The sequence below is a fragment of the Clupea harengus genome, chromosome 6 (assembly GCF_900700415.2).
Source record: "Clupea harengus chromosome 6, Ch_v2.0.2, whole genome shotgun sequence".
Lineage (NCBI taxonomy): Eukaryota > Metazoa > Chordata > Actinopteri > Clupeiformes > Clupeidae > Clupea > Clupea harengus.
Genome location: NC_045157.1, coordinates 3,752,610 through 3,765,251, shown reverse-complemented (window position 1 = coordinate 3,765,251; position 12,642 = coordinate 3,752,610). Strand labels below are relative to the sequence as shown.

General features: G+C 47.7%; 1 protein-coding gene across 1 annotated transcript; it reads left to right on the top strand.

The window, feature by feature from the left end:
* Positions 1–5,419: 5,419 nt before the first annotated feature.
* Positions 5,420–11,063, top strand: LOC122128485 (neuronal acetylcholine receptor subunit alpha-5-like). Its single transcript, XM_042707989.1, is given in 7 exon segments — positions 5,420–5,560; positions 5,897–5,941; positions 8,438–8,547; positions 8,689–8,866; positions 9,052–9,361; positions 9,364–9,764; positions 10,423–11,063. Coding segments are annotated over 6 exon segments (1,185 nt in total). The 5' UTR covers positions 5,420–5,560; positions 5,897–5,914; the 3' UTR covers positions 10,582–11,063.
* Positions 11,064–12,642: the final 1,579 nt, after the last annotated feature.

Here is a 12,642-nt window from a genome sequence, read left to right as displayed (position 1 = left end):
ATGGAGACTAGCCCAGGGGTCGGTGCAGGCAGTGGTGTTTGGGGGTACCCTTGCTAGCCCAGGGGTCGGTGCAGGCAGTGGTGTTTGGGGGGGGGTACCCTTGCTAGCCTAGGGGTCGGTGCAGGCAGTAGTGTTTGGGGGGTACCCTTGAAGAGATGGAGACTCGGCTGCAGGGAGAAAAGGCGGGAGAAGGGGGCAGGGCTCTGTCTCTGGAGAAGGAGGAGGAGGCGGGGGAGGAGAGTGTGTGTGTGTGTGTGTGTGTGTGCGTGTGCGTGTTCATTAGGAGACAGCTGGGGAACAGGCAACATCGTGCTGGAGCAGCGCTGCGTAGAATGGTGGATCTATGCGTGACGTCTCCTATCTCATCTTGTGTCAAGGTAAGACGAGAACAAAACAAAAAAAGACAGAAATAAGGAAAGAAAGGGAGAGAGGTGGAGGAAGAGCGAACAGGAGAGGGAGAGAGGGAGAGAGGGAGAAAAATGGAGATGACTGATGAAAGAGGGTTGAGGGAAAAAGCCTTAAGAATGGAGGGCATCTGATTCAATGCTAAGCGTGAATGGTGAACAGTGTGCTGCCTGCATCAGTAGACATGCAGTATTTTCTCTGAGACTGATGTACTTGCCGGTATGTGCTCTAATGCAGGAATACGTGTCCTTGCCAGTAGTACCGCATCACCAATGGATGTTTCTTTATGTGTTGTTCTGAATAGCTCACAGGGTGTTTTATTGATCGAACATGTGTGTGTGTGTTTGTGTTGGTGTTTGTGTGTGTGTGTGTGTGTGTGTGTGTGTGTTTGTGTGTATGTGTGTATGCACAATGTGTGTTTCATTCAAGTCATGCATATCAAATCCAGTTTCATTAAGTATAGCTATTGTTGTGCAGGCGATAATGTATTCATGTTCACATTCACCTGCTGGGGCTTTATATGGGAAGGCAGCCAGCTGTGGTTGCGTATGTGTGTGTGTGCTGCGTGTGAGTGTAAGTGTGTGTGTGTGTGTGTAAGTGTGTGTTGCGTGTGAGTGTAAGTGAGTGTGTGTGTGTGTAAGTGTGTAAGTGTGTGTGTGTGTGTGTGTAAGTGTGTGTGTGTGTGTGTGTGTGTGTGTGTGTTTGTGAGTGTGTGTGTGTGTGTGCTGTGTGTGAGTGTAAGTGTGCCCTGTACTCCGGCCCAGTCTCACCCTCTTCAGCATTTGAGTGCTTATGAAGGACCGCCGGGTCTCCATGGCAAGCAGCCGCTCCAGGAGCTGAGGGCTGGCGACAGGACCATGGCGGAGCATCGCCAAACCGCGTACGCCTTGGCCATCCTGGCGTGCTGCTTCTCTGGCTCGTCACACTGGTGAGATCACGTTTTGGTCTCCTTCTATGTCATCTCGCGGGTTCTTTACTCCTTCATCCCATCAATTAGATGACAGTCTTTACCTCCTCTCTGTCTGTTTTCACTCAGTCCATTCCTTTGCCTCCCTCCTTATTACATTTCACGTCCTTCTTCCGTTCTCTATTTCAACCTCTCCACCTCGACCCAGTTACTCCTCTAGTCTATCACTCTCTTTCTCTCTCCTCTATTTCTGAGCTAACCTTTATCTGTCCTCTCGCTCCAAAAGTGCCTCAAAGCAGTAACAGAAAGGGATTTATTTTTTGATTAGAGCAAAAACAAAAAAACAAACAAGCAACAACAAGGCTGACTTCAGTCAGTTTTATTGTTGCACAACGACACCAGCAACACACACGTGCATATATTAGGTGGTGACACCGGACACACACACACACACACACAGGCCGTGGTCGCCGTGAATTTGACTTCTGCATTTTTCCCATCCGGACTGTCCTTCCTCAGGACCCCAGGAGCAGTGGGCAGCCTTAGGCGCCCGGGACCAAGTGAAGTGACCGTCCATCTTGGTCAGGGACGGACAGGAAGTGTTCTGTTCTTTTGCATGTTTTTTCTGTTTGGTTCTTAGCGGAGGAAACCCTTGTGAACACGGGGAGAACTGCAAACTCCACACAGAAAGGCCGGGAGATAGCCACCTGAGTCTGAGGAGGACCTGCCCCAGCCCCATGCGGAATCAAACCCAGGACCTCTTGCTGTGAGGCGGTAGTGCAACACCGACCACCGTGCCACTAGCATAGTTAGCAGACACAAGACTCTAACTCTGTTATGGAACCAACTGATTAGCACAGCGACCTGGGTCTGTTATAGGAATATAATGATATATATATGATATAATGATCAGATTGTAAGGGATGTGTTTTTCAAGTCATCAGAAGAAGTCTTTTGGTTTTGCTATCAAAATATAGTATAGGAGATGAGACCATTCATCATAGTAATGATTACGTGTTCACCATTCTGAAAGGTCTAGCTGGAACGCTGGCCATGCAGAGGAGAGTAGAATAGTATTGTAAGATGTTACAAGTGAGCACTTCACAGGCACTACACAGACCTACTTCAAGTTGTCAAGCCCTAATGCTAGTCTACAGCAAGAACACACACACACACAAATATATTTATATCACTCCCTCCGTCCCTCTATCCAGATCTGCCACTGCTATACTCTTCTCACATGAGTCCTATGATCATGTGATAATTATACTCACAGAATGAAAACGAACCCTCTTAAGACCTAGCACATAGAACCTCACGCACCCTCTTAAGACCAAGCACATAGAACCTCACACTTTCTTAAGACCAAGCACATAGAACCTCACACACCCTCTTAAGACCTAGCACATAGAACCTCACGCACCTAGCACATAGAACCTCACACACCCTCTTAAGACCTAGCACATAGAACCTCACGCACCCTCTTAAGACCTAGCACATAGAACCTCACGCACCCTTGTGGCTATAGCCTATCTTCCATACAGAGACGAAGAAAAGGAGCTCTTGTGGATTTGCTTGTGGAAACTGCATCCTCTTTCTAAGAATGTTCCTGGATTTCCTGGGCTGGATGGTACAGCAGCGTCTCCAGACAGCATCACTCATCCCTCTGGACAGGAGACAGGGTCCATGGGAGGGTGGGGAGATGGATCACAGTCCCGAGCCGCTTCCACATGGTCGGTTCCACATGGTCGCTCGCTGAGCTGCCCTGGCAAGAGGCAGCAGAGATAGCAGTGCAGGACTCATAAAACAGTCTGTTTATGGCGTTACTTTCTCTTCAGCGGGCAAGAAGCCAACACTAGCAGCCGAGGTCGTTTTATACAGCGGTGCATGGGCATCTTTAACAAAGTGGTGATCTTCTACAGTCACATGCCTTTGAAAGCGTTTTGAGACCTAAGACATCTGTCCCCAGAGAATCTGTCATTAATCTGTCAACTGTCAGCTGCAGTTAATAGACTTACTGAACTCATCAAGAGTTTCATGGATATTGTTTGCCGTAGATGAAATGTCCCGAGCGCATGGCTGCCAGTGGCAGCAGACAGTAATGCATTTGCCCCGCGTGGGGAATTCATCATTGCCTTGCTTATTACATTACGATTGTGTGCAGATCTTGTCTGATGTCTGAATCTACATAGTGAGTCCTGGTTTTCAACAAAATGGTAGATTAGACACTGATTAGAAGAATCGGGAGAACAACACAGTGGCCTCAGAGATCATTTTTTTTAAATTAGTAATTAGACATCGATTACAAGAAATAGCCGGAAAAGCACTGTGAAACCAGACATGTCTTTCAAATCCATAAATCCAGGGAGAGCCTTGTACTGACTGCATGAAGGACGCAGAGAGAGACAGACAAGCCGCGCTGTGTTCCCAGCATGCATCCGCCAAAGGTTTGATGAATCTCATCAGGCAAACAACACAGGAGACATGGAAGGTCAGAACATCCCAGCAGTCAAACCCCTCGCTGGCTACTGAGGCACTGGAAGAGTGATGACGCTCTCAGCATCTGTGTGTGTGTGTGTGTGTGTGTGTGTGTGTGTGTGTGTGTGTGTGTGTGTGTGTGTGTGTGCTTTGTTTGGCTACAATGAGGATGCAGAGGTTATTCAGACTCTTCTGGATTTAGTGGCGCAAAAGAAAAGGACACGACATCACATCACATCGCTCTTGCTGTCACGTTCAGCGTTCCCTTTGTGTGAAAATGAGAAAATGGGACTGATGGTTTGTCTGTGAGGAGGGAAGAAAGGGATGATATATTTGCTAATTAGTGGCACATTGATCCAGGAGGCCAGAAATGTACCCTATTGATCCCCCTCCCCCATAAGCGCAGTTTTGGAGTACAGACTGTGGGTTGGCTTAAGACCAGGGCCCAGTCCCACAACCTTGGATTTACAGTGGATCTGAGGGCATATCAAATTAACTCATAGGCATATTAGGATCGATTTAAGGCCCAGCTCTGATTTATTGTGACGAGAACTGCAAGCAATCAATATAGGGAATATTTTATACTGGTACTCATATTGGTTTCTTTCAGTGACTGAAATAACGAAGGAAATCTCATGCATATTTCTTCCCCCCATGAATTCATGGCCATAAAAGCTGGTGAGCAAAAAAAAAAAAAGCAGACATTTTATGGTGTCTCATTTTATTTTTCCCGGGGGTCGTCAGACACTCAGACATCTGCCGCCTGAAGGCGGGTGCGTTTGACAGGGCGCCGTGCTGAACTGTGTGTGCATTTAATTATTCTGGCTGACATGCTGTCCTTGAAGCGCACACATCTCCCATCTACCTCACAACATCTGCGGTTTCAAATCCCCAGCCCGTACCCGTCTCCTCTGTGAAATCTCTACGGGCAACATTAAGCCGCTGTCACTACTTGCCAGTGCTTGCTCGTACACACAGTATGTAACCCAATACAACTGACAACGCATTACACATCATCTCCCATGACACGCGGTGTTAATTAATGACAGCGACGCATCCCTCCCCGTGCTGTAACGTACTTACAGGGCCTTTAGTGCACTGGGCTTTCCTCCCGCTAATCCATTTCAGGAAGCCAAATCGGAAAATGAATGAGATCAGAGGATGGAGCTGCTGTTGGGGTTTTGGTGTTGAGATCCAATCACACACAGCCGGCCCGAGAGCCATTAGGACCCGGCTGATAGCAGGATCATTAGGAGTTACACAGGCCATAAACACCCACCACGCTCTGGCATGATATACATAATCAGTGATGTTGATTGGTTGACTGGTTAGAAATAGAAGGGTCTGGGTGTGACCACTGAGCAGCTTAAAGCAAACAGGTCAATTGCTGTGTATTGGTCAGTGGATTGATGGTGTTATTGACAAAGTGACGGTGAACAGGGCACACAGGGCTGTTGTGCTGGACGAGTAATTGGATCTTTGTTCAGAGATTTCCACCCCTCCTCTATCTATCTCTATCTCTCTCTGCCTCTCTATCTCTCTCGTTTTCTCTTCCCATCCTTAAATGTGATGATGGAACGCAGATCTGATTAAAGTAGAGCTTCTGTGTCTCTCTGCAGATAGCCCAAGTTGTCATCTTATGCCAAGAACGAAGACAGGCTATTCAAAGAGCTCTTCAGCAACTATCAGAAGTGGGTGAGGCCAGTGGAAGACCTCAACGCAACAGTGCGGGTCAAGTTCGGCCTGGCCATCTCTCAGCTCGTCGACGTGGTGGGATATTTCACATTCTCACCGGCTAACAATTCAACATCCATTTGTGAAGAAGCATTTAAAGGCAATACAATGGAAGCTTGTAGTGTCCATTACAGCCAGGCTGTTTTTGCAAAGGGGTTTTATTGCCTTTATTTGTCTGTCGCCCTTGACAGCAAGCACACTCATTACAGTAATGTGTCACAGTAATATGTTTTATCGCTGACAGGAACGCTAGGAGTTCTGGCTCAGGCTGAGTGGTATTTCTAGGAGTACGTGCTCAATGACCTTTTATTCCTCTGCACTCAGTGATATCTTTAAAAGGTCTCTCCTGTGCCAATTTGACTTCCTCTCCAGGATGAAAAGAACCAGTTGATGACAACAAATGTCTGGATGAAACAGGTACAAAAAATTGAACGTCTTTCGAAGAAACTCAAGCGCGAGGCAAGGACTTACCCGACAGTGTTCAAATCAGAGCATGCTGAATAACACAGGGGAAATATGAATCCATTTGTATTCATGCTGGGTTTGTGTGTCTAACACAGACTACTCTCAATTTACTTTCAACACCAGACTCTTTTAATCTATGGCTGACTCCTGTGATATTTTACAGACATTCATTTAATCTACCACCCACTCTTGTCATGCACACACACACACACACACACAACACACACACACACACACACACACACACACACACACACACACACACACACACACACACACACACACACACACACACACACACACACACACCAGCACCCATACTCCCAGCCACCCCCTCCCTGCAGTCTGACAGCTTTATTCATCTGCTGAGATTGCCTGTGGCCTCATTGGCTGGATAGACGTCAGTCCCCAGCAGGGGGGGTCAATGGGTCTCTCGCTTCTGAAGGCGATGACAAACAGGAGAGGGGAGAGGACGGGGGAGTGGAGCGAGAGAGAGAGAGAGAGAGAGGAGAGGACGGGGGAGTGGAGCGAGAGAGAGAGAGAGAGAGGAGAGGGGAGTGGAGGGAAGATGGAGCGAGAGAGAGAGAGAGAGAGGAGGGGGAGTAGAGGGGAAGATGGAGCGAGAGAGAGGAGAGAGGACGGGGAGTGGAGGAGAGAGAGAGAGAGAGAGAGGACGGGGAGTGGAGGGGGAAGATGGAGCGAGAGAGGGGGAGGGGACGGGGGAGTGGAGGGGAAGATGGAACGAGAGAGAGGGGAGGGGACGGGGGAGTGGAGGGGAAGATGGAGCGAGAGAGAGGAGAGAGGACGGGGAGTGGAGCGAGAGAGAGAGAGAGAGAGAGGACGGGGGAGTGGAGCGAGAGAGAGAGAGAGAGAGAGGACGGGGGAGTGGAGGGGAAGATGGAGCGAGAGAGAGGGGAGGGGACGGGGAGTGGGGGAAGATGGAGCGAGAGAGAGGAGAGAGGACGGGGGAGTGGAGCGAGAGAGAGAGAGAGGAGAGAGGACGGGGGAGTGGAGGGAAGATGGAGCGAGAGAGAGGAGAGAGACGGGGGAGTGGAGCGAGAGAGAGAGAGAGAGAGGACGGGGGAGTGGAGGGGAAGATGGAGCGAGAGAGAGGAGAGAGGACGGGGGAGTGGAGCGAGAGAGAGAGAGAGAGAGAGGACGGGGGAGTGGAGGGAAGATGGAGCGAGAGAGAGGGGAGGGACGGGGGAGTGGAGGGGAAGATGGAACGAGAGAGAGGGGAGGAGGGGGATGCTTTCAAGAAGGGAGAGAGGAGACTTAGATTAATACACCTAAAAAGACAGAGATGGATAGATAGATAGATGGGTAGATAGATGGGTAGATAGATAGATAGATAGGTAGGTAGGTAGATAGATAAATAAATAGATAGATAGATAGATAGATAGATAGATAGATAGATAGATAGATCTTTTGCATACATTTTTACTTTACTTACAAAATTCAGTGAATTTCATTGAATCCCAGAGGTGTTGGAAAGTGTTGCTAGCAACGTTTTTGTATCTTGCTGTACTAGTTCGAAAAGAGGGACACATTTAAGGAGCAGAAATGCATCTGCTTCTCATTCACTGACTATATATGAGCTAATTTAGTGTCCAGTGATGACATAAATAAATAACAGACATACTGGTGAAGAATAAGTCAGAAGTTGCTTTGGGTTCAAAGGCATTGATTTGCATATGCTACTACTGTACATAAGCTGCATCACTAAAAAATGAGTTCACAGATTCACGGACCCCTTACATCCACTCAGCACACGAGCATATGTACGCCACGCAGACCTCTTACATTCACTCAGCACACGAGCATATGTACACAGACCTCTTACATCCACTCACATGAGCATATGTGCACAGACCTCTTACATTCACTCAGCACACGAGCATATGTACACAGACCTCTTACATTCACTCACATGAGCATATGTACACAGACCTCTTACATTCACTCAGCACACGAGCATATGTACGCCACGCAGACCTCTTCCATTCAATCACATGAGCATATGTACACAGACCTCTTACATTCAATCACATGAGCATACTGTATGTACACAGACCTCTTACATCCACTCACATGAGCATACTGTATGTACACAGACCTCTTACATCCACTCAGATGAGCATATGTACACAGACCTCTTACATTCACTCACACGAGCATACTGAGCATATGTACTCCACACTGTGTCATCCCATTACTTCTCTGGAGTCAGTTCCTCGCCATGTACAGTACATAAAAGCGACCAAAGAAGTTTATGTTGTGCATATATCATGATGGATATACATCCGTGCAGTATGTGACTGCTAGGTTAATGATGTGCATATCTCATGATGGATGTATCCATGTAGTGTGTAACTGCTAGATTAATGACTAGAGGTTAACGTCATGGAGAAAAAGGATGGAGAAATGACTGATGTTGTTTTCCATCAGGAGTGGATAGATATGAAGCTGCGGTGGAACCCTCAGCACTACTTGGGTATTACTTCCATCCGAGTCCCCTCCGACTCCATATGGATCCCAGACATCGTGCTGTATGACAAGTAGGTGGCAGCCAGGGTTAGTCGCTGGATAAGTTAAGCCCCACTAGATACCTAGATCCCTTATGAGGTTTAAGCCGTTTTAATTACTAATTTTTTTTAACAACCATCCTTTAATATTTATAATGTTTTTTGCCCTTAAAGTGCGGATGGCCACTTTGAAGCCACCATCACCAAAGCCGTGGTGAGATACGATGGGACCATCTCCTGGACCCCTCCTGCTAACTACAAGTCCACCTGCACCATAGACGTCACCTTCTTCCCCTTTGACCTCCAGAACTGCACCATGAAGTTCGGCTCCTGGACGTATGATGGCTCTCAGGTCGTGACCCCTCAGGCTTTTACTGGTTTTAATAGTCTCTAAGAGTCTCGACAATAGAATCTGCCAGTAGCCTCATTTGAACTGCTCTCCGGATGGAGACATTACGTCTCTACTGGTTGCACTTACTGAAGTGTTACTGCCGGACATTCACTAACACAATGATCATCTTCTCTAAACCCCTTCAGGTGGACATCTTTCTGGACGACGTCGATGTAGACAAACGGGACTATTTCGACAACGGCGAGTGGGAGATGGTCAAGGCGACGGGCAGCCGAGGGCTGAGGATGGACGACACCTGCTACTACCCCTTCATCACCTACTCCTTCCTCATCCGCCGCCTCCCGCTGTTCTACACGCTCTTCCTCATCATCCCCTGCATCGGCCTGTCCTTCCTCACCATCCTGGTCTTCTACCTGCCGTCCAACAGCGGCGAGAAGGTCTCCCTGTGCACCTCAGTGCTCGTCTCCCTCACCGTCTTCCTTCTGGTGATCGAGGAATCATCCCGTCCTCCTCCAAGGTCATCCCGCTGATTGGCGAGTACCTGGTGTTCACCATGATCTTCGTCACGCTCTCCATCGTCATCACCGTCTTCGCCATCAACATCCACCACCGCTCCTCGTCCACGCACCACGACATGGCCCCGTGGGTGCGGCGCATCTTCCTTCACCGTCTGCCCAAACTGCTCTGCATGCGCAGCCACGTGGACCGCTACGCCACCACCACCACCACCAGCAGGGGGCAGCAGCGGGCAGGCAGACTGGACACGGGGAGCTTCATGAAGGGGCCGGCACAGGAAGAGGCCACCCCGCTGCTCAGCTCCAGGAACAACCTGCAGGCCGCTCTGGACTCCATCCGCTACATCACACAACACGTGGTGAAGGAGAACGAAGTGCGAGAGGTGAGGCTTCTGTTCATGTGCTGTATGTACACTAGTCTATAGATATGTACACTGGCCTATAGATCACCTGTCACCTGCACTGATACATACATACAGTACATACATACATACATACATACATACATACATACATACAGTACCAGTCAAAAGTTTTTTTGAGAAGTGTTTTCTTTACTTTTATTATTTTCTACATTGTAGATTAATACTGAAGACATTTAAACTACGAAAGAACACATATGGAATGATGTACTACACAAAAAAAAGTGATCTACCATGTAGAAAATAATAAAAGTAAAGAAAAAACTTCTCAAAAAACAAGAAGGTGTGTCCAAACTTTTGACTGGTACTGTACATACATACGTACGTACATACATACAGTACAGACATACATACATACATACATACATACATACATACATACATACATACATACATACATACAGTACATACATACATACATGTTGCATACATACATACATACATACTTGCAAGAGTAGAGGTATTCATTCACTCTATGTGAATGTCAATAACATTGAATAACATGAATGTCTTCTTAACACCTGTGGATGCTCATCGCTGTCTTCTAAACACCTGTGAATGCTCACCGCGGTGTTCTTAACACCTGTGGATGCTCATCGCTGTCTTCTTCCGTTCTCAGGTGGTCCAGGACTGGAAGTTTGTTGCCCAGGTTCTGGACCGGGTGTTCCTGTGGGCCTTCCTGCTGGTTTCGGTTCTGGGTTCTGCTCTCCTCTTCATCCCTGTCATCTACAAGTGGGCCAACATCATTGTGCCGAGCTTCAATGACATCAGCAGCTGAGCCTCGTGCTTCGGACCCCATTGAGACACAGCACTGTACTGTGCAGCATGCTGATGCCACCCTGAACCCAATGCCTTCCAAGCACAAGCACTCTGACCATACGCTCATGACCTCATGACCCCATGACCTTTATCATCAGGAGGAGTTCTGAGTCAGAGGAAGTTCATAATATGTGTCACTAAACTGTGTTCAGTCAAGCACACACAGTGCTTTGCATTGAAAAAGGAGACTACATGAAGGGGTGATGTGATGGACCAAGGCACTTTTGGAGGCTGTGTTCGATTGATATGAACAGAAAGAGAAAGCCGTCTCTATAAATGTCCTGGTTTAAGGAATGCGGTACTAGAAGAGAGTAAAGTATCCAAAACACCTCATGGCATGTCAAAGGAGAGGAGCACCTATTTACCAGAATGTCCGAGTCAGTAACTGGATACATTTATCTGGAGAGTTTAGCTTGTGCTCTAAAAAGCATTTGCTTCATTACCTGTTTGGATAATAAACATTTTCCAGAGACGGATTTAAAGGTGCAGTCCTTGATTATGATCCGTCGCACTTTTCGCTGAACTCAGTGAAGCATCTCTGTAGCTGTCTCTGCAGTGTGTGTGTGTGTGTGTGTGTGTGTGTGTGTGTGTGTGTGTGTGTGTGCGTGTGTGTGCGTGTGTGTGTGTGTGTGTGTGTGTGTGCTCTAACACACTGTGCTCCTGTAGCTGTCTCTGCAGTGTGTGTGCTCCAACACACTGTGCTCCTGTAGCTGTCTCTGCAGTGTGTGTGTGTGTGTGTGTGTGTTGTGTGTGTGTGTGTGTGTGTGTGTGCTCTAACACACTGTGCTCCTGTAGCTGTCTCTGCAGTGTGTGTGTGTGTGTGTGTGTGTGTGTGTGTGTGTGTGTGTGTGTGTGCTCTAACACACTGTGCTCCTGTAGCTGTCTCTGCAGTGTGTGTGCTCCAACACACTGTGCTCCTGTAGCTGTCTGTGCAGTGTGTGTGTGTGTGTGTGTCTCTCTGTGTGTGTGGGTGTGTGTGTGTGTGTGTGCTCCAACACACTGTGCTCCTGTAGCTGTCTCTGCAGTGTGTGTGCTCCAACACACTGTGCTCCTGTAGCTGTCTGTGCAGTGTGTGTGTGTGTGTGTGTGTCTCTGTGTGTGTGTGTGTGTGTGTGTGTGTGTGCTCTAACACACTGTGCTCCTGTAGCTGTCTCTGCAGTGTGTGTGCTCCAACACACTGTGCTCCTGTAGCTGTGTGTGTGTGTGTGTGTGTGTGTGTGTGTGTGTGTGTGTGTGTGTGTGTGTGTGTGTGTGTGTGTGCTCTAAAGCTCATGCACAGTCTTGGCTCTGAAAATGGGAAACAAACAACGTGGTTTGGACTGGGTCATGCACTATTCCAGCCAATCAACAACGTTGTTTCAGGAGCATGGAAGTAAGGGGTGTATTTGATTGGCTGTTGTGCTCAAAATGTCCACAACCTTTCGGCAGGATCAAGGACCTCGCCTTTAAACCTTTGCAGCCTCGAGAGGCCAAACTTGAAAGAAGACAGAGAGTTTAGGGTGGCCATTTACGATGGGCAAATGATTAGAAAGTGTGTCCTCAATGGAAAGAGTTTGTAACGTGGTAAGTTTAGTTGAGAATTAGTTTTAGATTACTCTAGGGTGTGTTTGTACGGGAGATGATTTGCTTTGACCTCTTAAATTGTGTGCGAGCTGTGTGTGGAATTTCCTCCCGTTACCTGACAGTACACTGCCTGTCGTGCGAACACCGGTGTCCTAAACTATGCTCTGCATTCTTGCCTTTACAAAACGTGTAACTGATCTTGCCTTGTTGCTGTTGTACAGTCCAAATGTGATAACACAGGCATGTCCAAGTTCCTGGAAACAAATTGTTCCATAATCCATCCAAAAACCAAGCAATGAATGTATTACTGTTACAAAAGAACAAGAACACCAACACTGTGTGAATGTCATATGATTGTATTCTGTATTAGCCTCCAAATGGAGCTTTATTTACAAAGACACGTATTGTCAGATAAGTGGAATACACTCAGATATAGGCCTCAGAGCAAAGGCTTCCA